Below are 26,160 nucleotides of genomic sequence, written 5' to 3'. Positions count from 1 at the left end.
GCAAATCCCGACCGCGGTGGCAGCTAGCGGAGAATGAGCTCCAAATGAGCCGCATTATGCCTGAGCTGGCTGCAGAACGCAGGCACTTCTCTGTGTGAGTTGGGTGGGATGCCGTTCCAGCACATTAACTCGCCCTTTACATTTCCTGTGAAGGTTGCGCAGGCAGAGCTTTTCCCGCACACGGTTCTTTTGGTTTCATTTTGTCCCCGAGTTTCTGACTTGTAACTCCAGACCAAGGATCCTGCCAAGCCCCAGCACGCGAGTGGGCAGCCGGAATTGCTGGCTGTGCCTCGTCCTTAGGCCAGGTAGCCTGTGGAACTGGGGAGATGGCCGACGCTTGTGTCGATCTGAAATGCACACTATTATCCTCAAAAGCACGTCCTTGGTTAGCTGGTGCCTGCCTCGTGGTGTGTTCGGGTTTCAAATTGACTAGTCCAGCATGCCATCATTAAAACCTCTGTCTAATTAGCTTTACCAGGCTAAAATGCCAATTTAGGAAATTGGGCGTTTTATCCTGCTCAAAACGAACCGATGGGTGATTGAATTTGGGATGCGGATGCAGTAAAAATAGTTAAATCAGAAGCAGCTAACTTCTTTTTTTTTTTAAGTAAGGGTAGCTTTTCTGCAAGCGAGTTTATAGCTGTATTTGAAAATACGTGCGTTTAATTGCAGCGTTCACTCTTCCAGACAGCTTCCCTAATTGTTCTGCACTAACATTAAAAGCTGCAAACATGGCAATTCAGTGCGGCAGCAGGTTTTGCCTGAAGATCCCTCTGAATCCCGAGATAGCCAAGGTACTCGGGGCAGGTGGGAAATTGCCGCAGCAGTCGTGTTGTGCCCCAGCCTCCTGAGGCTTGCGGGATTGCTCAGACCTCTCGATAGCTCGGTGAGAGAGCTAGCAAAGGGAAATGCAGCTCAGAGACCCCTGGCTGAGTGTTTTTGGAGAAGGGCAGGTGCTCTTTTCTGTCCGGCACCATGGGGGTGCAGAAGCAGCGCCCCCAAAGAGCAGCACGAGAAAAGGCTCGGCTGGATGCCGGCAAGAAGCAGAGCCTGGCTGGCTGGCAGTTCACCATTCTGCAGTGCAGCCCCTGCCCTTTCTCTGCCCTTTCGGCCAGCCCTGCTTCCATTAGCACCGTGCCCTGCTCCCGGGGGGCTGCACCCATCCTGCCCCGCCCCTGCGGTGCTGCCGAGTGCCCCCCAGGTGCGGAGTGGGGTGGATCAGCTTTGCCACAGTCCCTCAGCCACCCTCCATCCAGTCCTGGAAGCGGCGAGGGCCCGAGGCGTGCTCTGCTGAAAAGGCCTGTTCCAGGCAATCGAGCAGCTTTGATTGGCTGAACGCTCCTTTTATAATTTAATTTAGTCAGGAATCGTTTGCGAGGTAATAAAAAGAGACTGACTGCAAATACATCCATTTAATTCAATGAGAGACAGTTACTGCGGCGGGCCCGCCTCCGCCAGCTTCCCTCGCCCCGTCACGCTGACGCCTCGCAGCGCTGCTCGGGGCCCTCTCTAAGAGCCGCGACCCCCGGTGACAGCTTAATTGTTTCGCACGCTGACAGGGGTCACCCCCAGCCAGACACCGCGCATTGTGCAGGGCCGGCTCGGGAGGCTGCGGAGAGGAGGATTTACGGCCGGCCAAATAGTTTCGAATTCCTCCGGTTGCGCCTGCTAAATGATGAACCCGCCCCGCGGGGATTGGGGCTATCGATTGTAATTTGCAGTTAAGCCCTCGCTTTCTGAGGAATCAGCATAATAAATGCCCACCGCATTACGGCGGGGATGCGCTAGCGGGGAGGAGACGGAGCCGAGGCACGAGGAGGAGAAGGGAGCGGAGGGGTTCCCAGCTCGGGGTGCAGCACCCACAGCGGGCTGCTGTCGGTGCCCCGGGGTTTGGAAGAGCCACGGGCTCGACTGCGGCAGTGCTTGAAATGGTCCCCAGTTCTGTGTGGTGCAGGAATCCAGTGCTGGAGGGGAAAAACGAAGCTTTTCTGAGTTTTATTTTTGGCCAGCTGAGCCCAGGCAGGTGGGAGGTGCCCCAAGCCGTGGCACTGCCCAGCCGTGTCACCGGGCACAGGGACAGGGACCAGAGCCGGCTGCCCCTCCAGCCCTGCTCCTCCCCAGCCCCGCACAAGGAAGCTTAGCTCCCATCCCTCCGCTCGTGAGCGGAGATGGGAATAATAGCGCTCATCAAATATGCATGGGGTGGCAGCAGCCGGCAGCTGCCGTGCAGCAAATATGGTCCTGCGGGTGCCGGCGGGGTGACGGTCCCCGAAGGAGAGAGGCCAAGAGGGTGACACCGGCAGCGCCGGGGCTCCGGGCAGCACCCAGCCGGCCTGGCAGCATGCGGGCCACCTAGGCTACCCAGGTGAGTGGCCACGGGTGCCCCAGCTGGGCTCGCAGAGGCTGCGAGGGCTTGGCCAAGGCGCTTGGGAGGGACGTTTGTGCACGCTGTGATCTCCAATGCTGCGGCTGCAGCTCCTCCAGCTCATGGTGCGAGGCGGTTTGGCACCTCTGGTTGTCCCTGCTGTCTGCTCCTGTCCCTTAATCCCCCTGGCCTCGCCTTCCCCACAGTCACAGCGTTCCTGCTGCCCCCCAAAGCACAGCTTCCTCCCCAAAATACCCCATCCTTCTCTGTGAGCGTCTGTCCCCTCCCTCCTACCGCTCCTCCCCCCCAGTTTCCTTTACCTTGGGGATGTTTTACCCCAAGAAACCTGCCTGGCCCAGCACGGAGTTCTGCCACCCTGGGCTCAGTGCCGTGGTTGAGGTGGTGCCATGGGGCCGTGAGTTGGCTGGGGCCACGAGCCGGGGGGTTTGGGCGCACACCAGCTGATTTAGTACGGGGAGCACTGCCGGCCCCTCGCTGCCCTGCCCTGCCTGCACCCCGGTTCCTGGAGGGTGGCAGGGACGGAGGTAGGGACGATGCAGGGCGCTGGGAAGGAGGACGGGGCTGCACGGGGTGCTGGGCACCGCAGCGGGCGGTAGGGTGGAGTCAGGACCTGCAGCAGCCTCCCCACAGCCCTGGTGCCCTTTGCTTGCAGCTCCCTGAGTGAATCCAGCAGCTCGGAGGGATGGGGTCAGGGCTGTGGTGGTGGCACGGGGGGGCTGGCACCGGCTGTGCTACCCCCAGGCTTTGTTCTGTGCGCCTGTGCAAGGAGGAAGGATGGGGCAGGGCGGTTCCTGGGTGAAACCAACGGGTGCTGTGCAGTGGGTGCTGCCGGTCATTGCGTTCATGCTGCTGCTGCTCCTCGTCCCCTGGGTGTCCCCAAACACCCCATGGGAGGGGCTGGAGCGGTGCCACCCCGGCCTGCACAGCACCAGCCATCGAATTCACACCGCTGCTGCTTAAACTTTGATGAATCCGCAGCGGCGTCCCTTGCATTATTCATGGCGCCACGAGCCCCAGAGCTTGGGTTACAGCCGGCAGCCCCGCGGCGAGCACCTCGCGGCCGGACTCGCGGGGCGCCGCGGGAGGCAGGCGGCAGCTCCCGCCGTCCCCTAGCCGCCGTCCCCGCGCCATGCCCAGCCGGGAGCCCCCGCGGGCGGCCAAGGGAGCCACGCACGGGCACGTGCCCTGCCGAGACCGGGAGCAGGTAAATACCCCTCCCTGGGGCGGGGGCCGCCTCGTGCCGGCGGCGTGGGGCATCGCCGGGGCCGGAGTGGGTGCGAGAGCCAGAGCATGAGCGCCCGCCACCGCCGGGATGGTCGGCAAGAAGGGGGAGCCCAAAAAGGAGGCGGATGGCAAGGGCAAGGGGGGCAAAGGGAAAGGGAAGGATGGCAAAAAGGGCAAGAAGGAGGCGCTCGAGGAGGCGGAGGAGACGTCAGACACGGAGCTGCTGAAGGCGGAGGAGAGCGAGGAGCCCGAGGTGGTGGAGGAGGAGAAGGAAGAGGAGGAGGTCGCTGTGGAGGAGCCCAAGAAGGCGAAAGGGAAGGAGAAGAAGGGGGTGCTCAAGGCGGTGGTGGCCAAGAAGCCGGGCCGGGGGAAGAAGGTGCAGCTGGAGCCGGAGGAGGAGGAAGGCGAGAGCGATGCAGCACCGGCCAAGAACCTCAAGGGCACCTCCAAGCTGGTGATGGGGCTGGCGGCTGACAACACCAAGAAGAAGAAAGGGGCCAAGGGTGCGGAGGCCAAGGGCCAGACGAAAGCATCCACCGTGGCAGCTGGCCCAGCCGAAGAGGAGGAGGTGGCGGCAGAGGCACCGAAGGCCCGGGCGAAGCGGAGCCTCCGCAGCACCTCCAAGCTCTTCATGGGCTTCAAGAAGCTGGGGCTGCGGCGGCCCAAGAAGGGGCAGTTCAAGAACACGTCCCGCTTCTTCTGGGGGCTGCAGAAGCACAGCACCAAGAGGAAGAAGAAGAAGAAGAACAAGGCCGTGCTCAAGTCCACCTCCAACCTCATGGTGCGCTTCAAGCACGTGGGCAAGAAGAGGAAGGAGGCGGATGCCACCACCGCGGCTGCCACCACCGCTGCCACCGCCGCCACCTCCCCGCCGGCAAAACCATCCTTTCTGCTGCTGCGCCGGGCAGGGCAGGCGGCTGAGGATGGCGCGTCCCTCTTCCGCCGGCGCCCGGAAAGGAAATTCAAGCCCCGGGCGCAGGTGCTGAGCAAGGCGGCCGCCGCCACGGGCTGGCTGGCCAGGAAGCTGCTCTCGCGGCGCGGGCGGCTGGCGGGGGGTGGCCGGGCAGCCGACACGGCCTGGCTGTCCCGCATCGGTGCCAAGAAGCTGCCGTTCCCCGCGGAAGACGAGATCCTCAGGCACCGAGCCAACATGAGGCGGCTCCCGGCCGGCAGCGGGCCGGCGGCTCCCGGTGCAGCACGGCACGGCCAGGAGCGGCTCGGCAGCATGGCGCGGCGCCCGTCACGGCGGCGATCGCAGCGTACGCCTGCAGAGACGCCGGTGCCGCGCTATGGGTGGGCACAGGAGGAGCGGGATGGGGCCTACGGGCGCCGGCACGGGTACGCCAAGGAGGTGCAGGAGGGGGCCTGTGGCCGCCGGCTGAGCTACACCAAGGAGGAGGAAGATGGAGCCTACGGTCGCTGGCGTGGCTATGCTGAGGAGGAGGAGGATGGGCCCTATGGCCTCCAGCACGGTTATGCTGAGGAGGAAGAGGAGGAGGAAGGCTACATCCAGTCACCAACCCCAGCCTACCCGGCAGGGTACGGCTTTGAGGATATGGCACCCAGCCGTTACGTCGAGTACCCTGGCTACGAGGCGGAGGAGGAGTACGGTTTCTGTGGCGGGGGCTGGGATGAGGACGAGCCATTGGAGCACCCCTATGGCTGCGCAGAGGACGAGGACTACGAGCCGTATGGTGACAGGACCCTGCTCCGCCTCCACGACCCTTATGGCAGCGACCTGGAGTACGGCGAGGAGGCGGCGGGGCCCTTCGGCTATGCGAGGGACCCATACGAGGACTTTGGGGACCCCCTCAGCCCCGTGGCAGGCGGTGGGGGGTACATGGGGAATGAGTACCCCGAACACCGCATCCAGTACAGCGAGGGCGGGTGGGCGCCGCACGCCCAGTCCTCCTGCAACCCCTACGCCCTGCCCCTGGATGAGATCGCCGAGGCAGAGGAGCCGGAGGAGTGGGAGGAGGAGGAGAGGGATTATCCTTTCTCCATCCTCAGCACCTCCTCTCTCAAGGGCATGCGGGACACGCTGTCCTCCAAGCTCTCCCTCAACAGGAAATTCAGGCTCTTCCCCCGGCCTCAGGTCAAGATTTTCGGCAGGGACCGCCTGGACATCTCCCTCCCGCCGTCCCCGCACCGCGACGAGGATGACTACGACGAGTACGAGCCGCCGCCGGCTGCGGTTGGCCCCGCGGGACGCCGGGGGGGCCGGGTCTCGGCAGCGCGGGCGTGCGGAAGCCCGCTGGGACAGTTCCTGCAGCGCTCCCTCTTGCAGCCCCAGCCCCTGCTCCAGCCCCCCGGCCGCCCACCTCGGGGTGCAGGAGCCCCCCAAGACCGCGGGGCCCCCCAGCCTTCCTACAGGCACTTCAGCCGCAGGCTGGCAGGGATGGAGAGCTCTGGGTCGGTGCGGACAGGGGGTGGCCGGGACCCCCCGCCCCGAGATGCTCCCTCCAGGGACCCCTCCCCACCAGGGGGGCCATGGGGACAGCCCCCTCCCCGGGAACCAGGGGTTTTGCGGCCGCCCTCGCTCCGTAACCCCTTTGCAAACCCTGGGGGCTCCCCACCACCAGCCCGGCAGCACCCTGGCAGCGTGCGGCGTGAGGGCACGCGGCGCTCCCCATCCCTTGGCGCCAGCCTCCGCCGGCTCAGCCCCGAGCCCCCTGCCACGCCACGGGCACCCCCAAACACCGTGATGTCGGGGCCGGGGTCACAACGTTTGGGGGTGCCCGTGGCAGGGTCGGGGAGGTCCCTGTCCCCGCGGCCGTCACGGCGGAGCAGCCCCCCCAGGATGGCATCCCCAGGACAGCTCCCCCAAGCCTGGACCCGGCAGCCTGAGCCCCCCACCAAGGCCGTGAAGCCGCTGATGAGGACCCCCTTCCTCCCACCATCCTCACGCCCTGGCAGCCGCCGACTCGGCCCCCCCAGCCCCTCCTGGGACAAGGGACCCAGCATGGAGCTGCCCCCCTGGCAGGGCACCCCCCCGCCGCCCAGCCCTGCACCTGGGCCCCCCAAATCTTTCCTCCAGCGCATCGGGCAGCCCCTGGCTGGCATGGCCCCGCAGTCACAGCCAGCAAGGCCATCTCCTACTGAAACGGGGGGCCGCAGCCTGTCCCCGGGACGGATCCGGCACATGGGGCAGTCCCTGGCATCGCTGCTGGTGGGGAGCATGGCCCCCACCCAAGCCCCCCCATCCCCACCTCCGGCTCGCCGTCCCCTGTCCCGCTCGCCCTCCCCGCCGAGGCGCGCATCCCGGCGGGATGGGGGCACCCCCAGATCTCCAAGCCCTAACGCGCGGTGCCCGCTCCCCCCCTCCACCCCCAGCACCCGCCGCAGCCCCTCGCCCCGTGGCCGTGCCCCGGGCTCTCCGTCCGCCCTCCGCCGCAGCACGCGTGCCCCCGAGCCTCCGGAGAGCGAGGCTGTGGCCGGGGAGGACGGCGCGGGGCGCTACGCCGTGGTGACGCCGCAGATCCAGAGGCTGGGCTCCTTCCGGAGGGCGTCCCGCATGTACAAGCAGCACTGGTCCAAGCAGCACGTCGTGCGGGTGCAGGAGATGCCCGACGCCTGGACGGCCGAGCAGGGCTACCCCCGGCGCCCCACTGAGCGCAGCCGGCAGCGGGCGAGCCAGCGGGGAGCTGACATCGCCCGGTACCTGAGCCAGCGCTCACCGGCGGGCGACTGGAGGGACAGGAACCCCTGGGCGGACGGGTACCTGGGCACCAAGCAGCCCTGGCGCAGCAAGGTAACGCCGGCAGTGGGGTGCCGGGGCGAGCGCAGGGTGGTCTGGAGTGGAGATCCCCATGGGATGGAGCTGGTGGGCGAGCGGGCATCGCGTCCGGCCCCAGCCACCAGCCACCCGCTCGCCTGCCAGGAAGGGAAAGCGTGCTGTGAGGGTTTTGGGGAGCACGGAGCTGGCAGAGCTGGGGGGTGAGCTGGTGTGGGCGTTGGGGGGTCCTGCTGGATGGGGGACGGTGACTGCACGGCCCCCCCTGTGCAGGGGACACCTGACTCCCGCTGGCTGCAGCCCACGTATGTAAATGCTGAGACCCGATCCGCGGGCTGGGGCGGGAGAGGTTTCGTTAGCAGGCGGCACGGCGACCCCGGCGGGTGTCTGCTTTCCTGCCCGCTGCCGGCCGGGCTCCGGGGTGGGCCATGCTGCCTCCACGCTGCCGGCTCTGCCAATCCTCTGTGGCACGGCCACGGCACCGGGCACAGCCATGGGGAGCAGCCCCCGGCCCCCACGGCTCAGCCACCTCCCTCCATCGTTTCCCCCAGAGGTGCCGGCCCGCTCGCGGGTTTCCATCGCCTGTCTCTCTGCTTGCAGCCCCCGTGGGGACTTTGGGTGAATGGTGTGGGTGCTGCAGTGAGGGCAGCACAGCTGCCTCCTGTTCCCACCTGCCCACACGGAGCAGGACCGGGGCTCCCCAGGAACAGTTCCTGGGACAGTCCCAAGTGACGCCTTCCTGGCCGCTTGTCCCGATTTCCAGCACCGTTCTTCTCCATCGATACGTGACGCTCTTGCCATGGGGATCCAATTTGGGACCGCGGGGTGTTTGCATGGGGTCCCTGTGCTCGCTGGTGTTGGGCTCCCCAGTTTGAGATCACAGATGGCAGTTTTGGGTCGGTCAAAATGACCCAGGTGGGACGTGGTGGAGGGGGCAGCAGTGCCCTGATGGCCCCGCGCGGTTGCTCCGTGCAGATGCAGTCGCTGTGCAGCCTGCCCATCGTGCGCTACCAGGAGCCGCAGGAGGAGGACGGGCTGGAGGACCTGACCCAGCTGGAGTGAGTGCCCCGGCCCCAGGGGCTGTGGGTGGCAGGGACGTGTTTGGGGACAGGCAGCGCATCCTGTGCCCCCCCTGCGCCCCGTAACGCAGCCTCTGCCCGCACCAGGGACCTGCAGGAAGCCGCGGTGCTGAGCAACATCCGGACACGGTTCGAGCGCCAGCTCGTCTACGTAAGGACAGGGCCACAGGCGTCCCCCGAGGCTGCGGGGGCTGGAGGGGTGTTTGCCCTCCCAGTGGCGCAGCCCCAGACCTCGTTGTCCCGCAGACGTACATCGGCAGCATCCTGGTGTCGGTGAACCCCTACAGGCTGTACAACATCTACGGGACGGAGCAGGTGCTGCAGTACGAGGGCAGGGCGCTGGGCGAGAACCCCCCGTGAGTATCGGGGTGCCAGCCGTCACCCACCCCGGGTCCTACAGGAGCTCCCAGGCCATGGGGACCACTGGAGGTCCCCGTGATGCGGTGCCACATGCCCCAAATATGCTCCCCCCCCCTCTCCAGGCACCTCTTCGCGATTGCGAACGTCGCCTACTCTAAAGTGATGGATGCCAAACACAACCAGTGTATCGTCATCAGGTGAGAGGGGCCGGCCCCACGCAGCCCCTAATTAGCACCACCCTGATTGCGCAGGGTGCTGGCACGAGCCCGGCCCAGCCCCGGGGCCGATGGGCTGCCTCTGGGCACGGTGAGGGTGCGCGGGGTGGGCGCACAGCGGGTGCCTCCGCTCTGCGTTTCAGTGGGGAGAGCGGCTCGGGGAAGACCGAGGCCACCAAGCTGATCCTGCGCTACCTGGCAGCCGTCAGCCAGAAGCGCAGCACTGCACAGCAGGTGAGTGCTGCCCACCCTGGGCACCTCCCTGTCCCTGTCCCCTGACCCCTTGCTGCTCTCCCCTCCACCATCTCCACCGCTCTCTCCTTGTCCCCACGCTGCCACCCGGACCACAGCAGATAGAGGTACCGGGGGGACGTGGGCTGGGCTGGCTCAAGGGGGCTGAGCATCGCGGTGGCACCGCTGCCACCTCGCCCCAGCTGCACGGGGACAGCGGGGATGGGGACCGGGAGCGGTGTGCATGCACGTGCCTGGGATCGTTGCACTGTCCCCCCATCCCTATGCAGCCTGGTGGTGTCGCACGCCTTGAATTTGGGTGTGCAACGCTGGTGGCACAGCAGGAGGGTTCGGCACAGTGGGTCCCTGCTGGGGGGACAGCCTGTGGCCGTGGCGCCTTGGGGTGTCCGGGCCGTGGGCTCACCCCGGGCTCTCCCTCTTGGCCACGGGCAGATCCTGGAGGCGACCCCCTTGCTGGAATCCTTCGGCAACGCCAAAACTGTGAGGAATGACAATTCCAGCAGGTTTGGGAAGTTTGTGGAAATCTTTCTGGAGGAGTAAGTAACGCCGAGCCCCCACCCCGCATCCTCCTCTCCCGGGGGGCCCCATCCCAGCCCTGCTCCTGGGGTGCCCCTGCCCGCTACCCATCACGGCTGGGTGGGACACACGTGGGGATGTTTTAGGGGTCGAAGAGTGGAAGGGGCACAGATGCTGCCTGAAGTCACGCATCATTTGCTGCCCCCTGCACACAGCACTGGGGGGGGGTACAGGGGTGCCGTGCCCAGGGTGGGTTTGCGGGTCCCCGCAGCCCCTCATGGGGGATGCCTGATGTCCCTCAGGGGTGCAGCAGCTCCATCCCTCGCTCGGGATCCCAGCTCAGATCCCTCTCCCTGCCCACCCATCCCTGCTGGGGGGGGGGAGGGTACCTGGGGACCAGGGTGACCCCCACGTGTGCCGGGGGGAGCTGGGGCGGGCGCGGAGCCACCCCACAGCCCCCAGTTTTCCAGCCGGGCGCCCACTCTCGCCCCTGCAGTGGTTTGATCTGCGGTGCCATCACCTCTCAGTACCTGCTGGAGAAGTCCCGCGTGGTCTTCCAGGTGAGTGGCAGGGGGGCTCTGCCTGTGCCCCCCCCAGCTCTGCCCGTGTCACCCCCATCACAGCTCGGCTCTCTGCTCCGCAGGCCAAGAGCGAGCGCAACTACCACATCTTCTACGAGATGCTGGTGGGGCTGCCCGCCCAGCAGCGACAGCGGTACTGCCTGCAGGGCGCCGAGACCTACTACTACCTGAACCAGGTTGTGCGCCCCCCCCCCCCCATTGCCCGCCCCCGGCCCCTTTCTGAGGGTTTCGGGGAGTCCCCCTGTCCCCCAGCCTCCCCAGGTTTGGGGGTGGGATGCTGATGGCATCGGGGGGGCCGTGGCAGGGTGGGAACTGCGAGATCCCCGGCAAGGACGACGCGGAGGATTTCCGACGGCTGCTCAGCACCATGGAGGTGCTGGGCTTCAGCGTGGACGAGCAGAACAGCATCTTCCGCATCCTCTCCTCCGTCCTCCACCTGGGCAACGTCTACTTCGAAAAATACGAGGTACCAGCCCCAGCCCCGGACTGCCCTCTTTCGGCCCGATTTGGGGTGCAGAGGAGGGGACCGTGGTGTCACCCCACGTCCCGCAGACGGACTGCCAGGAGATCGCCACGGTGGTGAGCGCCACGGAGATCCGGACGGTGGCGGAGCTGCTGCAGGTCTCCCCCGAGGGGCTGCAGAAAGCCATCACCTTCAAGGTGACGGTGAGTGCGCGGGGGGCAGGCGTGGGACCCCTCCTGTCCGAGCGGTGCCGGACCCCAGTGGGTCCAGAACCACGGCCGTGGTGGCTGAAAGCTCTGCCACACTGATGGCTTCGTGTGCCCCCAACCAGGAAACGCTGCGGGAGAAGATTTTTACCCCCCTGACTGTCGAAAGCGCTGTGGATGCCAGGTGAGGTGAAGGGGGTCTGGGCTGCAAGGGGATGGGGATGGCACAGGGGACAGGGGCTGGAAAAGGGGCTGATCGCATCCCCGTGGTGTGGGTTTGGTGCTGGGCACCCAACCTGCGGCCCCGGCTGGGGCTGTGCAGGGTGCTGCGAGGGGCAGCGGGTGGCCGGGGTGCCCTGTGCCAGCGCTCTGCTCGCCCACCCCGCGCAGGGATGCCATCGCCAAGACCCTGTACGCCCTGCTCTTCGGCTGGCTCACCGACCGCATCAACAAGCTGGTGTACCCGCGGCAGGACGCCCTCTCCATCGCCATCCTGGACATCTACGGCTTTGAGGTGGGGGCTGGCCCCGCCGCGTCCTCCCTCTCCCCCCAGTTCACCACGGCTCCTGCGTGGTCCCATGAGCCACGACCCTTTTTTTTTTTTTTTTGGTAGGATCTCAACTTCAACAGCTTCGAGCAGCTGTGCATCAACTACGCCAACGAGTACCTGCAGTTCTTCTTCAACAAGATCGTCTTCCAGGAGGAGCAGGTGGGAAGGGGAGAGGAGTTGGGGTCTGCCCTTCCCCGGCCACCTTTTGGTGTCACCGCGGAGCTGGGGACTTTGGGGTGTCCGAGCACCCACCCCATAGCACGGGGCTCAGCGTGCGGCCGGCATCGCAGGAGGAGTACCTGCGGGAGCAGATCGAGTGGAAGGAAATCCCCTTCAGCGACAACCAGCCCTGCATCGACCTCATCTCCCAGAAACCCTACGGCATCCTCCGCATCCTGGACGACCAGAGCTGCTTCCCCCAGGTGAGGCGCTGCCCGGAGCCGAGGCAGCGAGGACGGGGTGTCACCGTGCCCGGGTGAGTGCACCCCTCTCTGCCAGTGGGGAAACTGAGGCACAGAGCAGCAGGTGCCCATAAGCTGCAATGACGGAGCAGAGAGCTGGGGCTGGCTGGTTCCTAAATCTGGCTGGAAGTGATCTCCCCAGCTTGTAGCCCGCTTAGGGGTGAATTTCTCCCCTTTCTGGGTGGGGGGGGGGTCATCACTTCGGGTGCATCCCAGGGGTGCCGCGGAGCCTCACCCCGTGCCGTCCCCAGGCCACGGACCACACGTTCCTGCAGAAGTGTCACTACCACCACGGCACCAACCCGCTGTACACCAAGCCGAAGATGCCGCTGCCCGAGTTCACCATCAAGCACTACGCGGGGAAGGTGACCTACCAGGTGCGGGGCGCCCAGCCCGGGCCTTTGGGGGTGGATTAAATACAGGAGGGTCATGGGGCTGATCCTGCAGTGGGGGGCGAGGGACAGCTCTGAAGGGCTGGCTGGGGGCCGGGAGCAGCCCCCTACCTTCAGGGTCCTGGCCTTGAGCTCCTCGTCCCCCTACCGTGCTCCTCACCGGGAGGTCTTGCTCTGTGCCAGGTTCACAAGTTTTTGGATAAGAACTACGACCAGGTCCGCCAGGACGTGCTGGACCTGTTCCTCAGCAGCAGGACCAAGGTAGGGCCCTGCCCAGCCTCGGGGCTGTGCGGTGGCGGGGCAGGGGGACATCGGTCCGTGCTGCTTTTATGTCCCCAAGCATTCGTCCCCATGGTGCAGGAAACCAGGGGACCCCTAGCAGAGGATGCCACTGGCTCGGTCCCGTGCCCTTTACCCATGGGGTTCCCCAGGCTTTGCCCCCCTCCATCAATGCATTCCCCTCTTGGGATTCCTCTGTCTCAAAAACCCAGTGGCCTTTCCAAGAAGGGGACTCGGGGGTGCTGTGCCACCACGGCCACCTTCTTCCTCCGTAACCCTTCCCGTCCCTCCAAGGTGGTGGCCAACCTCTTCTTCGGCCATGCCCAGGTGCTGGCCCGGCAGAGGAGCCTGGTCAGGAGGAGCAGCACCAGGACGCGGCGCTACAAGGCTCCCACCGTGGCCGCCCGCTTCCAGCAGTCGCTGCTCGACCTGGTGGAGAAGATGGAGAGGTCGGGGTGGGCAGGACGTGCCCTGGTGGCAGGGCTGGCTTTGTCCTCCGTGCCCTGTGGCTCATGTTGTCCCTCCAATGCAGGTGCAACCCCTTCTTCGTGCGCTGCCTCAAACCCAACAACAAGAAAGTGAGAGCTGGCCCTGGCAGCGCAGTGGGCGCGTGGTGGCACTGGGGTCCCCACATCCCCCTTCCCCTCGCCAGTTTGGGTTTGCTCGTGTGGCTTCACCCCCTCGTTCCCCAGGAGCCGGGGCTCTTCGAGGCCGACGTGGTCAGCAGCCAGCTGCGGTACTCGGGCATCCTGGAGACCATCCGCATCCGCAAGGAGGGCTTCCCCATCCGCATCCCCTTCCTCGTCTTCATCGACAGGTGCCGGGGGTGCTCGGGGCGGTGGCTCGGAGCTTGTCACTGTGGGGAGGGTCTGTGGCAGTGTCCCCACCCGGGCTGCGGCAGGGGGAGGTGTCCCTTGTGGTGACAGCGTCACGGGCTCACCCAGGTACCGCTGCCTGGTCGACATGTGGTCCAACGTGGTTCCCAACGGGGCCAACTGCGTGGAGATGCTGAGGAACCTCTGCCCCGTCAGCCCCAGCATGTACTACGTCGGCGTCACCAAGGTACCGACCCCCAAAAGGCCGCCAGGGTGTCGGGGTGCTCCCGTCCCCGCGGTGCCCCGAGGGAAGGCAGCCGAATCGGGGGTCTCACGGCGTTGTCCCCCCAGCTCTTCCTGAAGGAGCAGCTGTACCAGGCGCTGGAGAGCAAGCGAGCCCGTGCACACCACCTGGCCGCGCTCACGCTGCAGCGCTACGCCCGCACCTTCTTCATCAAGCGGCGCTTCCGCTCGCTGCGCCGCAAGATCGTCCTGCTGCAGAGCCGGGCGCGCGGCTACCTGGCCAGGTGGGGGCCTGGGGGACACCGGGGGGGGGGGGGACCCAGCAGGTGGCACAGGGTGACAGCGGTGCCCTCCCGCAGGCAGCGGTACCGGCGCATGAGGCACACGCTCATCAAGTTCAGGTCGCTGGTGCACATCTACGTGAACCGCCGGCGGTACCTCAAGGTGAGGTGGGCAACGGCACGGCACGGGGGGGTCACCACTGGATTCTGAGCCCCCCCCAGACCTGCAGGGCAGTGCCTGGTGGGTGATGGCACCCCAAGGGGGTCCCGTGCCGCTGGGTCTCCCGCTCAGCGCGGTGTCCCTGCTTGCAGAGGAAGGAGGACGCCCGCCGGCGGGCGGAGGAGGAGAAGGAGAGGATGAAGCAGGTAACGGGGCAAGGATGTGTGCAGCACTGGCAGCAGCGTGTGTGTGCAACGTGTGTGCAATGCTGCCGTGCCCTCGTCCATGCCATGCGTTCACCCATCGCTGTGGCATCTGGGGTGAGGAGCAGCGCGGTGAGTGCGTGCCATCCCTGTGCTCATGGCAGGAGCTGACGAGGAGGGAGGTGGTGGACGTGACGCACCTGGAGATCCCCGCAGAGCTGATGGGGCTGCTGGAGGCCGCGGCGGGTGAGTGGGGCCGGCACGGCTCCCAGTTGGGCCACCCTTGTCCCCATCTGTGGGGCGCGGGTGCCGGAGCTGCCGGCTGTGCCGTAGCCGCCCGGGAGGTGAACGCCGGCTGCGTGGTCCTGGTGCCGCCCCCGGCATTGCAGCCCGACTCCCAGCTCACCCTCCCGCTCGACATCAATGACTACCCCATGGCCAAGTACGTGCGGGGCCACTTCCAGGTAAGGGTGGCACCGGCAGCCCGGCGGTGGGCGCCTGCCCTGGTGGGCGAGGGGCTCGTGGGGTTCCTCGGCGCCCTGGTCGCGGTGGAGTTGTTTGGTTTGGGGTCCCCGCATGCGGCTCAGCAGTGCCATGGAGCATGAGAGGGGCTGGCTGCGGGGTGGCTGCGGTGCTGCGCGGGGCCGGAGGCAGCCTCCTGCCCTCCCGCCCTCCCTGTGGGTTCCTGTCGTCTCCAGGGGCCGGGGGGACCCCGCTGAGGTTATCGCAGAGACCCGCCAAGCCCTCCTGGACGCCCGACGCGGGGCAGATCTGGAACCGCCTCGGGCGCTGCTGCTCCGCGGGGCCAGGAGACCAGGTCGCTTTGCTCCCAGGCCCCCATCCCTGGCCCTGGCTGCTTAGCGCCCTTCCTCCTCCTCTTCCTCCTCTCCCCCTATTTTGGCTGTGTGTTTCCAAGTCTCCGGGATCCCCAACAGCAGCGCCGGGGCCAGATCCCGCTCTCAGCCTCACGGCGGTGCCAGCCCCATCCTGCCCCCCAGCCCCATAGCTTCCATCCACGATGCTCAGCACCATGGGTCTGTGCCTCCCATCGTGTCCCGGGTGGCAGTGGCAGGGTCCCCGGGGGCCGGGTAGCCACGGGTGCGGGTGTCACTGCAGGAGCCGGCTTTTGGGATGCTGACGGCCCCGCTGGCAGCTCCGCTCACCCGGCTGGACGAGGAGCTGTGCCACGAGGCGCTCGGCCTCTTCAAGCTGGTAGGTGGGACGGCGCGGGCTGCGGCACCGCGAGGAGGAGACGGGGTGGGAGAAAGAAAGGTCACCCCGCTCTGCCCCTGCTGTCCCCGCCGCAGATCCTGCGCTTCATGGGCGACCCGGGGCTGGGCGGCTCGCAGGAGACCCTCTTTGGCAACTACATCGTGCAGAAGGGGCTGGCGGCGCCGGGGCTGCGGGACGAGCTGCTGGCACAAGCCGCCAACCAGGTCTGGCGCAACACCAACGTCAACAACGAGGAGCGGGGCTGGCTGCTGCTGGCCGCCTGCCTCAGCGCCTTCCCCCCCTCGGCCGCCTTCGACAAGTACCTGCTCAAGTGAGCCGGGGACGGGGGCTCGCTGGGACCCCGGGGGATGGCGTGGGAGGGGGTCCGGGTCCTGCTAGGGACCACCGGGAGGTGGGGGGGGGCAGCCCCCAGATCCGCAGGGTCCCATTTGGACAGCCTGCCACGTGTGCCCGGTGGCACTGCTGCGTCCCTCCGGCGTCCTACCGGTGCCCTCAGGACCTTCCTGGTGCGTGTGCCCAAGGATGCTGCTCGCATCTGGGGGGGTTCTCTGAGGTCCCCCCGTGGTCTCTTAGGACCAGCCTGGTGCAGGTGCCTGGGGCCACCACCGGGCAGCCCCTCAGCGTCCCCCCTTCCCCGTAGGTTTGTCTCCGACTACGCCTTCGCCGGCTACAAGCCAGTGTGCCAGCGCAAGCTGATGCACGCCATGGCGCGGTCCCAGCTGGGCGCCGCGGCCGCCCGCGCCTACCCGCCCTCGCTGCTGGAGTGGACGGCGAACCGGCGGCAAGCCAGCATGGCGCTGCAGCTCTTCTGCTTCAATGGTGCGGGGCCGCACGGGGCTGGGGCTCGGAGAGGGTCCCGGCGTGGCCAACCCCACTGGGGTCTCCGGCAGGAGGTAGGTGGGGAGCTGGGGACGCGCTTACCGCCTGTTCCTCCCCAGGCGACACGTTCTCCTGCCCCGTGCACTCCTGGAGCACCGGCGAGGACCTGGCCGGGGATGTCCTGAAGCACAGGTAGCCGGTGGCTCAGCACCCAGCATCACCCCGAGCCATTTCGGGTAACCCCAAGCTGTAGGGTGCCCAGCTCGTGGGCGCGGTGTCCCCGCGGAGCTGGGGCAGCACCACCAGCGGTCTGCTGTCGGCAGGGGGCTGGCAGAGGGCTGGCGCGGCTGGTCCGTGGCCATGAAGGTGGGCACCCAGTGGGCCGAGCTGGCCGGCCACGACTACGTCCTGGACCTCGTCTCCGACCTGGAGCTGCTGCAGGGCTTCCCCAAGCAGAAGTCGTGCTTCCTCATCGCCTGGGAGGGCGCAGGGAGCCGCGACCGTGCCAGCCAGGCGTAGGTACCCGGCACGGGGCACCGGCAGCAGGGCTGGATCGGTGCCACAGGGTCGTGGGTTGGGGCCGGGGGGCCTCAAGTTAAGCGAACGCCCCCTCCCCGCAGGGCGCAGGGGCACGGTGGCGTGGATTTGGACGAAGTGCCTCCTCCTCCGGCCGTCAGAGCGCCCACGCTGCCCTCGCTGGCGGAGGCAGAGGGGTACCCGCCGCACGGTACGGCACCCCCAGTACCGTGCTGCTCCCCCGGCCCCGAGCTGCCTGCGGGGCCGTGCCTGCTGCGGGGCCGGGGTCTCATCCTGCACCCTGCCTGCCAGATTCTGACTTCGGGGAGCCGCGCACCCAGAAGGGTTTGGACCGGTACCTGGACAGCCTCTTCGACCCGGTGCTGTCCTACGGCAACGGGGTGAGCGCTGCACCTGCCCCCCCCCCCCCGCGCCTGAGGCACAGCGGGGCTGGGGGCGTGGGGCATGGAACAGGCTCTGCCAGGGGGCTCTGCCTCAGTTTCCCCCCGATGCTGATCCCCAGGAGCTGGAGAAGCCGGCTGTCCTCGTGCAGAGGATGAAGGGAGGAGGTGGCACGGGAGGAGGGGACAGCGGGGGTGATGCCAAGCAGACCAGACCCGCTGTGCCTGCAGAGCCGCAGCAGCCGAGGGGTGAGCTCCGGGGTCTCTCCCTGGCTCTGTGCCCCAGTTTCCCCACCTGATCCCCAGCCTCTCGGCTCAGGGACACCCTGGGACCCCGCAGCCCTCAGTGCCAGGCTGGCCCAGCTCTCCCCTTTGCCTTCACAGCTGCGGAGCCAGCCCCGTCCCTGCAGCGCTGGGCGGACCCCAACCCACCAGGAACCCCGGTCAGTGGGGCAGGACTGGGAGGGGCTGGGCCCAGTGCTGGGGACACTGGGGGACAACGAGGACAGGAGCCAGGTCCTCACGGCGTGACTGTCCTTGCAGGGCAGAGCAGCGGAGGTGTCACCCACCCGTGGCCCCCAGCCCCGGCCCTACCTGCAGAAAGCCGGTAAGGGGTGCCCGGGCTGGGGTCCTCGGCTTGTGCCACCGAGGGGACAGGGCGCCCGAGCCAGAGCTTGTCCCCACAGCGCCCACAGGCCAGCAGTGGGATGGCGAGCCGGTGCGGCACTCCCGGCTCAACTCGGAGCACTTCCCGCGGCCCACGCACAACATCCGAAACATCATCCGGCAGTGCCAGCCCGCCCCGCGCGGCACCCAGCCCGCCAGGTACCCCCGGCCCCACAGCAAGCCACGGAGCTGCCAGCCACATCCCCCGGCCCCATTGCCCCAAGGTTGGGGTTTGGGTGACATTGGAATTTGGGTGACGCTGGGGTTTGGGTGACGCTGGGATTTGGGTGATCCCGGGGTTTGGCTGTGTGTGATGCTGGGTTTTGGGTTACTCTGGGGTGCTGTCTCCGCAGCAAGCTCTTTGGGAAGAAGCTGGACCCCCACGAGGAAGCCATGCAGATCCTGAGGGAGCAGCTCTCGGCAGCCCAGGTGCCCGCGGCCGTGGAAGGGACGGGGCCACCCCCGGGTCTCCCGTGCCGGGCTGGGGTTGCCGCCAGCCCTGACCACAGCCCGCTCGCCGCCCCGCAGGGACCCACGGAGGCGGCGGCCGCGGTGAAACCGGTCACGGGTGGCGGGTACCAGCCGCGAGCACCGACGGGGAGACCGGCAGCCACCCGGCCCCCAGGTATCACTGGGGGGGGTCGGGGCAGAGGGGGCATCTCATCCTCCCCGATAGCACTGGGTGATGGCTGATGGGTCTGGGTATGGGTCCAGCTCTGCAGCATCCTCACGGGATAGCTGCCGTGCCCGGCTAAACCCTCTCTGCCCCCCCGTGCCTCAGTTTCCCCTGGTGGAGAGGGGCTGCTGGTGCCCCCCCGGGGACACGCAGGGCTTTCCCACCCTTTGCAGTCTCCGTGTCACGGGAGCTCCCGTCCGAGGCGCAGCAGGTCCAGACCCAGCTCCACCGCAGCTGCAGCGAGGACTTCTACACCTACCACAACGTGCCGTGGAAAATGTACATCCGCAAGGAGGTGCGGGGCTGGGGCTGGAGGGAGGGCTGGGGGGGGGGGGACAGTCTGCTCCGTGGGGCACGGGGAGAGGGCAGGGGGGACGTGGCACGGGCAGCAGCATCTGCTCCGTGTCCCTTCTGTGCTGGGACAAGGCTGGTGTCAGATGGGTGCGTGGATAGAGGGGGTTTTCTGTGCTGGTGTCCCTCCTGGCAGGTTTTCTACCCCAAGGACAGCTGCAACAACCCGCTGCTGCTGGACCTCATCTTCCGGCAGGTGAGGCGCTGAGCCAGCCCCGCACCCCCATCTACAAGCCCCACTGAGCCTCCTGTGACCCATCCGAGGGCAGGGGAGAGCCTGGGGGGGCTGGGGGTCACATTACTCCCCGTGCTCCTCACCCCTCGCCCAGATCTTCACCGACACGCTCTCCGACACCTGCATCCGCATCAGCCCCGAGGAGCGGCTCCGCATGAAGTCCCTCTTCGGTAACGCCGCACCCCGAGCCTGCTGCTCCCGGGGGGGGGGGATCACAATGGGGGGGCTCCCACCTGGCCGCTCCGGTACCCGTCCCCATCTCCTGGGGATGCTCAGCTCCCCATCGCCGTCCTGCTGGGCTGGGAAAGGGGTCGAGCAGCCCCGCTCCCACCACAAAACCCGCGTCCGGATCCTCCTGGGAGCAGGGGGATGCTCACTTTGCCGTGTTCCTCTCCGCAGCGGAAAACAAGCTGGACTCCTTCAGCCCGGTGGCCACCGAGAGCGTCAAGAAGGAGATCGTGGCTGCTGCACGGGACGGCTGCGAGGTGTATTTCTCACGCCTCTTCCCCGCCACGGTGAGGACAGAGCCACAGGGCAGAGCGGTGGCATCCCCGTGCCCTGTCTGACGTGGCCATCCTATCCCATCCCATCCCATCCCATCCCATCCCATCCCATCCCATCCCATCCCATCCCATCCCATCCCGCCCCACAGGGCAGCGTGGGCACAGGGGTGCAGATCCTGGCCGTGTCCCACGCCGGCATCAAGCTGCTGCGGCTGGTGAAGGGCACCAACGTGCCCGGGGAGCAGCTGCGGGTGCTGCGGGCGTACAGGTAGGGGCGAGCAGGCAGCACGGCCCCGCACGGCTCCCGGGGTGGGGTGGGTGCCGTGGGTGCTTCACCCTGCCCTCGCCCTGCCCCAGCTACGCCGACGTGCTCTTCGTGACCACCCCGTCCAGGAACATGCTGGAGTTCAACCTGAGCAGCGAGAAGCTCATCCTCTTCTCCCCCAAGGCCCCGCAGGTCAAGGCCATGGTGGACCAGTTCATCACGGAGCTCAGGAAGGTGGGGGGCACCTCCCGGGGCTGGGGTGGGCAGCAGGGGACAGCCGGCAGCAGGGCTTGGTGGGGTTGGCACCCTGGGGTGGCTCTGAGGCTGGGGGTGCTTGAAGCCCTTGCGCATGGGTGTGCATGAATTTCCACGGGTCTGCATGGATTTCCTTGGGTCTGCACGAATTTCCTCGGGTGTGCACGAATTTCCATGGCTGTTCATGCACCTCCACGGGTGTGCACGCGTGCGAGGGCTGTGCCAGCCCCTCCGTGTCCCCAGGACTCCCAGTACGTGGTGGCCGTCAGGAACTACAGCCCGGAGGACGGCGCCCAGCTCAGCTTCCACAAGGGGGACATCATCCGCCTGCAGCCGCTGGAGCGCCCCGAGCGAGGTGAGCGGCCCCCACATCCCCGCACCCATAGCCCTGCGCCCTGCTGTGGGGGTCTCTCAGGAGAGCCACCCCCTCTTGCACGGCTTCACCATCGCCCACTGCCCTTCGCAAGCCCAGGGGGTCCCATCCTGACATGGCCGGGGTCTCCCCTGGCACCACCGCGCTGCTCTGCCCGGTGCCAAAACGGCCTCGTTTGGGGACATGAGGGTGGCAGGTCCCCGTGACACCCCCGTCCTTGTCCCTGTCCTTTCCCCCCCAGACCACTACTACGGCTGCGTGGTCCGCAAGAAGGTGATGTACCTGGAGGAGCTGAAGACGGGCACCCAGGATTTTGGTGGGTGGCTCTGGGGGTGCTGGGGTGTCCTCGTATGTGTCCCCAGCGTGCGTGCTGCTGCCCTGGGCCATGCCCCATCCCGGGGCCGGATCCCCCCTCTGCCGCCCCGCGGCTGGCTGGTTCGGGCTCTTTTTGGCACCAACCCAAAGCAGGGCCACATCCCTGCATCCGATGGGGTCCGTGTCCCCTCTCCTGTGTCCTTTCCCTTGATCACCACCAAACCGCGGCCGTTTCCAGCCAAAAAACACATCCAGACCCCCCCCACACACACGCCCCTGGGGAGGGCTCACAGGTGCCGCGCGGGGCAGGGGCTGTGCGGGGGTGACCCCCGGGACCATCCCCACCCCTCTGCCCGGCGCAGGGTGGAAGTTCGGGGCCATCCACGGCAGGTCGGGGCTCTTCCCGGCCGAGTACGTCCAGCCCGTCGCGGCCCCCGACTTCGTCCACTTGCCGGCGGAGAGGAAAGAGGAGCCCCGGGACAAGCAGGGCAGGGTGGCAGCCTCGGGGGCCGTGGCCGTGGCCGTGGCTTCCACCGCCGTGGCCTGGGAGCTGGACCGCAGAACAGAGGTGGGTGCTGCCCCGGGGCCGTCACCCCGCACGGTGCTGGCCGTGCCCTGCACCCACAGCCCCTCTCTGCAGGTGTCTCCTGCTTTCCCCGGGGGTCCGGAGGGTGATGGAGGTGACCAGCTTGGGGACATCGTGGGGACCTGCCCCATGCTGGCCTTCGCCAGGCGGTATTTCCGCGCGGCACGGAGCGGGACTACGTGAGTGCCGGGGTGGGGGCACCCCGTGGTGGACACCCATGCCCAGCCGCTCCCCTCATCCCTCTTTCTCCTAGGGAGTCCTGTGGGACGAAGGGTAAAAAGGAAGGGCCCGACGGGATGGAGATGCTGAGGTTCACCAAGGTGCGGGGAAGTGCCAGGGTGCAGCGTGCCACCCTGTGCCTGGGGTGTCCCTTGCCACGCCGTCACCCGTGGGTCCTCCCGAGGTCCTGACATGCTCAGGAGCTCCCCGAGTGCCACCCCGATGCCCATCCCACCCCTGCGGCTGCTCCTCTCCCCACCAGGTCCCCATCCAGGAATCTCTCATCGAGTTCATGGACGGCAGCATCAGCAAGCTGGCCACCGAGGCTTTCCAGGGTAGGCACGGCCACCCGCCCCAACCCCCTGTCCCCGTGGGACCCCCCATCCTTGGAGAAGGGTCTGGACGAGCAGATGGGGTGGCCCAAGCTGTTGTGGCTCCTCCAGCCTCATCGCCCCCCCCCCGCAGCAATTTGGGAGGCTGGGGCGTTTGTCACACGGAGGGGAGCACGTCCCCAGGGAAGGGACAGGGTGAGCTGTGTCACCGTGTGCCTTTGTTGCCCCCAGCCGTGATGAAGTTCATGGGCGACCACCCTCCGAGGGGGCAAACGGAGCTGGACATCGCCTGCACCATCCTCAAGGTAAACCCCGTGCCGGGGCGGTGAGTGCCGGGGGTGGTGGCAGCGGGGCCGTCCCCGGCCGCGGAGCGAGCTGTGCCTCTCCCCTAGCTGTGCGCGGAGCACGAGGTCCTAAGGGACGAGGTGTACTGCCAGGTTGTCAAGCAGGTCACCGACAACACCAGCTCCAAGCCGTGAGTCCCCGTAGCCGTGCTGGGCTAGGACAGCAGAGCCAGGCTGGCGCTGGGGACAGCTGTGTCCCTGGCCATGCCGAGCCACCCTGGCGCCAGGGGGACACCCAGGGGCTGGGGGTGCCACCACTGCCGCCCGCACCCAGCCGTGCCGGGCTGGTCCCCAGGGCTGTGGGTGCTGTTACAGCTGCCGAGGGCACCCCTCGCTCTGCCCGGGGGCTCAGCCCCGGCTCTTCCCCGCAGGGACAGCTGCCAGAAGGGCTGGAGGCTGCTCTACATCCTCACCGCCTACTACAAGTGCTCCGAGGTGCTCAGGCCCTTCCTCCTGGCTTTCCTGCAGGGTGCCAGCGGGCACCCGGAGCTCCCTTTCCACGGTAGGGGCTGCGCCCACCCTGGGAACCTTTAGGGGAGCCAGGAAGGGCCGATGTCACGGCTCAGCCCCATCCTGCCGGGCTCTGTCCTGGTGCCTGCGGGGTGCCGCAGAGCCGGTGTGCCCCGGGTCTGCCACCACCACACCGGTCCCCGTTTCCCCCAGGGATCTCCAAAGCCTGCGAGCAAAACCTGCGGAAAACCCTGCAGTTCGGCGGCCGCAGCCTGTTCCCCAGCAACACGGAGCTCAAAGCCATGGTGGTGAGGCCGGGTGCCCACAGGCAGGGCTTCAGCTCCAACCCCGCCCCCCCCCCCAAGGTTTGGGATGACCTTGATGTGCTCGGGAGCCCCCCATGGCCACTGCCACGGGGCCGGGCTGATGGCACCACGGGGCACGGTCCTTTGTGGGGACGTTCCTTGGGGGAGCACTTTGGGGGTGCCCTGAGCTTTTAGGGGGTCGGCACGGCTCGCTACGGCCGGATGGGCAAGACCCAGGACGGTCCCCATGGGATGTCCTGGCGGTTTGGGGTGCTCTTTGGGGTCTCGCTGCGAGAAACGCACCCCGTGTCCCCGTACAGGCTGGGCGCAGCGCCAAGCGCCAGCTCTTCCTCCTGCCCGGCGGCATCGAGCGGCACCTCAAGATCAAGACGTGCTCGGTGAGTCGGGGGGCACGAGGGGCTCAGCGGCACCCGGCGTGGGCACCACGAGGCCGCGGTGGGCTGGGGGACTCGGTGCTCTGGGAAAAAAGGCGGGTCCCTGGAGGTCGGTTCCCTGGGGAGCTGCGCAGGGTGAGCCCCCGGGCACCATCCCAGCCGCGCGTCCCCCTGCCCCAGGTGGCTCAGGACGTGATAGAGGAGCTGTGCTGCGAGATGGGGCTGCGGCGCCCGGAGGCTTTCGACGAGTACATCCTCTTCGTGGTCGCCGACAGAGGTGAGGGGCTGCCGGCCGTGCCCCCAGGCGGGTGCCCAGCGGGGTCACCACAGCCACGCTGAGGCTGCCGGGGCCGCGCAGGGCAGAACGTGCGGCCGCTGACCCGCCGGGAATACATCCTGGACGTGGCCACCGAGACGGAGCGCCTGGGCGCCAGCTACACCTTCTGGTGCCGCCGCGTGGTCTGGAGCCAGCCCCTCAAGTTCGACAACGAGCTCTACGTCACCGTGCACTACAACCAGGTCCGGCCGCGCCGCGGGGCTCCCTGCCCCCGGGTATTTCCCATCCCCGGTGCGGTCACACTGTGTCGTGTCCCCCCCGCCCCCCCGTTCCAGGTGCTCCCCGACTACCTCAAGGGGCTGTTCGCTGTCCTGCCGCCTTCGAGGCTGGGAGAGCAGCGCTTCCAGCAGGTGGCCAAGCTGGCCGCCCTCCAGCACCGCGCCAAGGACGGCCACCGCCTCCCCACCGCGTACGGACGGATGCGCGCGGGCACGGCCGGGAGCTCCCGTCCCGCGGGGACCGGGGAGCCGCTGGCCAGAGCTGGCCCCATCCTCCGTCTGCCCGCAGGAGGGAGGTGCAGGACTACGTCCCCCCGCAGCTCTTCCACCTGCTGACGGCCCAATCCTGGCTCCACATGGTGACCCAGCACACGCAGCAAGCCCAGGCGCTCAGCGCCCACCAGGCCAGGGCGCAGTTCCTGGGTGAGCAGGATGGGGACGGGGACGGGATGCCACCCGGCGGCTCCTCCGTGGGCATTTTGGGACCTCCACGGAGCCCCCGTCCTCCGCCCCGCAGGGCTGCTGAGCGCCTACCCCATGTTCGGCTCGTCCTTCTTCTACATCCAGAGCTGCAGCAACAACGCCATCGTCTCGCCCTGCATCCTGGCCGTCAACCAGAACGGCCTCAGCTTCCTCAGCAAGGACACCCACGTAGGTGTGGGGTACGGGGGGGGCTGCAGACAGGGGGGGTCCCCGCGTTCCCATCCCCTGCAGCCCTAATCCGGGCTGGCACGGAGCTGCGGAGCTGACATCCCTCTCCCAGCACGACGGGGACCTCTAAATATTTGGCACCCCATCCCTTGCTCCTCCTCCCGCACCCACTTTGTTCCCCGCTGCCCGGGGCACCCAAGTCCCCGGGGAGCCAGTGGGGGACCTCGGGGCCACCTCCCCTGTTATGTCCCCCCCCTCCCCCCCCCCAAAATTGCTTTCCCCCAGGAGCCGGTGGCCAAATTCTCGCTGAAGGAGATCCAGGCGATGCGGACGCGGCGGCCGACGGCCGGCTCCAGCTACCCCTACGTGGAGATCACGGTGGGGGAGCTGCTGGCGCAGGGCATCACCCAGCTGCAGCTGGAGCAGGTAGGGGCACCCTGGGGACACCCCCGGGTGCGTGTGTGGGTGGGTGGGGGGGGGGGAACGACACGGCCAATATGGGGGTGTCCCCGTGTGCCCCACGGCCGTGCACCCCCCCCCCCTCCCCTCTGCCCGCCGCCCCGCAGGGCCTGGAGCTGTGCCGCGTGGTGGCCGCGCACGTGGAGAGGCTGCTGGGCGCGCGGGAGAAGAGGCTGACGCTGCCGCCCAGCGAGATCACGCTGCTCTGAGCCACCCCGCCGGATGGTCCCGGGGGGCTTGGGGGGGTTGGGGGTCCCTGAGGCTGTTGCCCCCCCCCCCCCTCCTTGGCCCCCTCCGTGGGCTGTGACCCCGAGGATTTCATACAAGGCCGCCACGCTCGGACCGCCTGTGTCTGTGCTCTGCGCCGCGCTCGCTGGCGAGGGGGGTGCTGAATGCGGACCCCTCAGCCCCCCCCCAATCCCTCCCAGCCCCCCCCCGAACCCCCCTAATCCCCCTTCAGCCCCCACTGAGCCCTCCCTAATCCCCCCAGCCCCCCCTCAGCCCCTCCTGATCCCCCTTCCCCTGGGCTCCCAGCCCCTATCAAACCCCCTGAACCCCCCCTCAGCCCCCCCAGCCCCCCTGAGCCCACCCAATCCCCCTCCAGCCCCTCCATTCCCTCCCTAATCCCCCCAACCCCCCCCAGCCCCTCCTGTTGCCCCTTCCCCCAGCCCCCCTGCTCCCCCTCAGCCCCTCTCAGATCCCCGATCCCCCCCCAGGTCCTCCCCAGTCCCCCCTAATCCCCCCCAATCTGCCCCTAAACCCCCTCACAATCCCCCCCAGTTCCCCCTAATCCCCTCGATGCCCCCCGCCCCTCCTCAGCCCCCTGGTCCCCCCAATCCCCCCGATCCCCCCCCAGC

At 67.7% G+C, this 26,160-nt stretch overlaps 1 protein-coding gene across 1 annotated transcript; it reads left to right on the top strand.

Moving 5' to 3' along the window:
• The first annotated feature begins 4,196 nt into the window (after positions 1-4,196).
• MYO15A (myosin XVA) lies at positions 4,197-25,512 on the top strand. The gene is made up of 63 exons (XM_035563360.2): positions 4,197-7,361; positions 8,319-8,401; positions 8,510-8,573; positions 8,669-8,778; positions 8,905-8,979; positions 9,141-9,237; positions 9,682-9,785; positions 10,262-10,325; positions 10,409-10,522; positions 10,651-10,812; positions 10,899-11,012; positions 11,141-11,199; positions 11,406-11,529; positions 11,629-11,724; positions 11,856-11,987; positions 12,278-12,403; positions 12,602-12,679; positions 12,992-13,146; positions 13,230-13,275; positions 13,390-13,514; positions 13,642-13,759; positions 13,864-14,039; positions 14,115-14,199; positions 14,349-14,402; positions 14,564-14,645; positions 14,733-14,863; positions 15,516-15,611; positions 15,707-15,942; positions 16,273-16,451; positions 16,571-16,643; positions 16,775-16,966; positions 17,072-17,178; positions 17,280-17,368; positions 17,491-17,617; positions 17,753-17,811; positions 17,912-17,975; positions 18,055-18,193; positions 18,388-18,475; positions 18,563-18,659; positions 18,884-19,005; positions 19,198-19,257; positions 19,391-19,466; positions 19,696-19,811; positions 19,949-20,067; positions 20,157-20,298; positions 20,563-20,674; positions 20,934-21,008; positions 21,370-21,575; positions 21,648-21,772; positions 21,847-21,913; positions 22,075-22,147; positions 22,376-22,449; positions 22,537-22,619; positions 22,860-22,990; positions 23,152-23,246; positions 23,564-23,641; positions 23,819-23,915; positions 23,997-24,157; positions 24,251-24,384; positions 24,483-24,616; positions 24,711-24,844; positions 25,130-25,270; positions 25,411-25,512. The coding sequence occupies exons 1-63, from the start codon at positions 4,242-4,244 to the stop codon at positions 25,510-25,512; spliced, it is 9,897 nt and encodes a 3,298-aa protein (XP_035419253.2). The 5' UTR covers positions 4,197-4,241.
• Positions 25,513-26,160: the final 648 nt, after the last annotated feature.

The sequence above is a fragment of the Cygnus atratus genome, chromosome 15 (genome assembly GCF_013377495.2).
Source record: "Cygnus atratus isolate AKBS03 ecotype Queensland, Australia chromosome 15, CAtr_DNAZoo_HiC_assembly, whole genome shotgun sequence".
NCBI classification, from domain to species: Eukaryota; Metazoa; Chordata; class Aves; order Anseriformes; family Anatidae; genus Cygnus; species Cygnus atratus.
The sequence above is the reverse complement of the archived record's forward strand: the minus strand, read 5'-3'. Positions and strand labels throughout refer to the sequence as shown.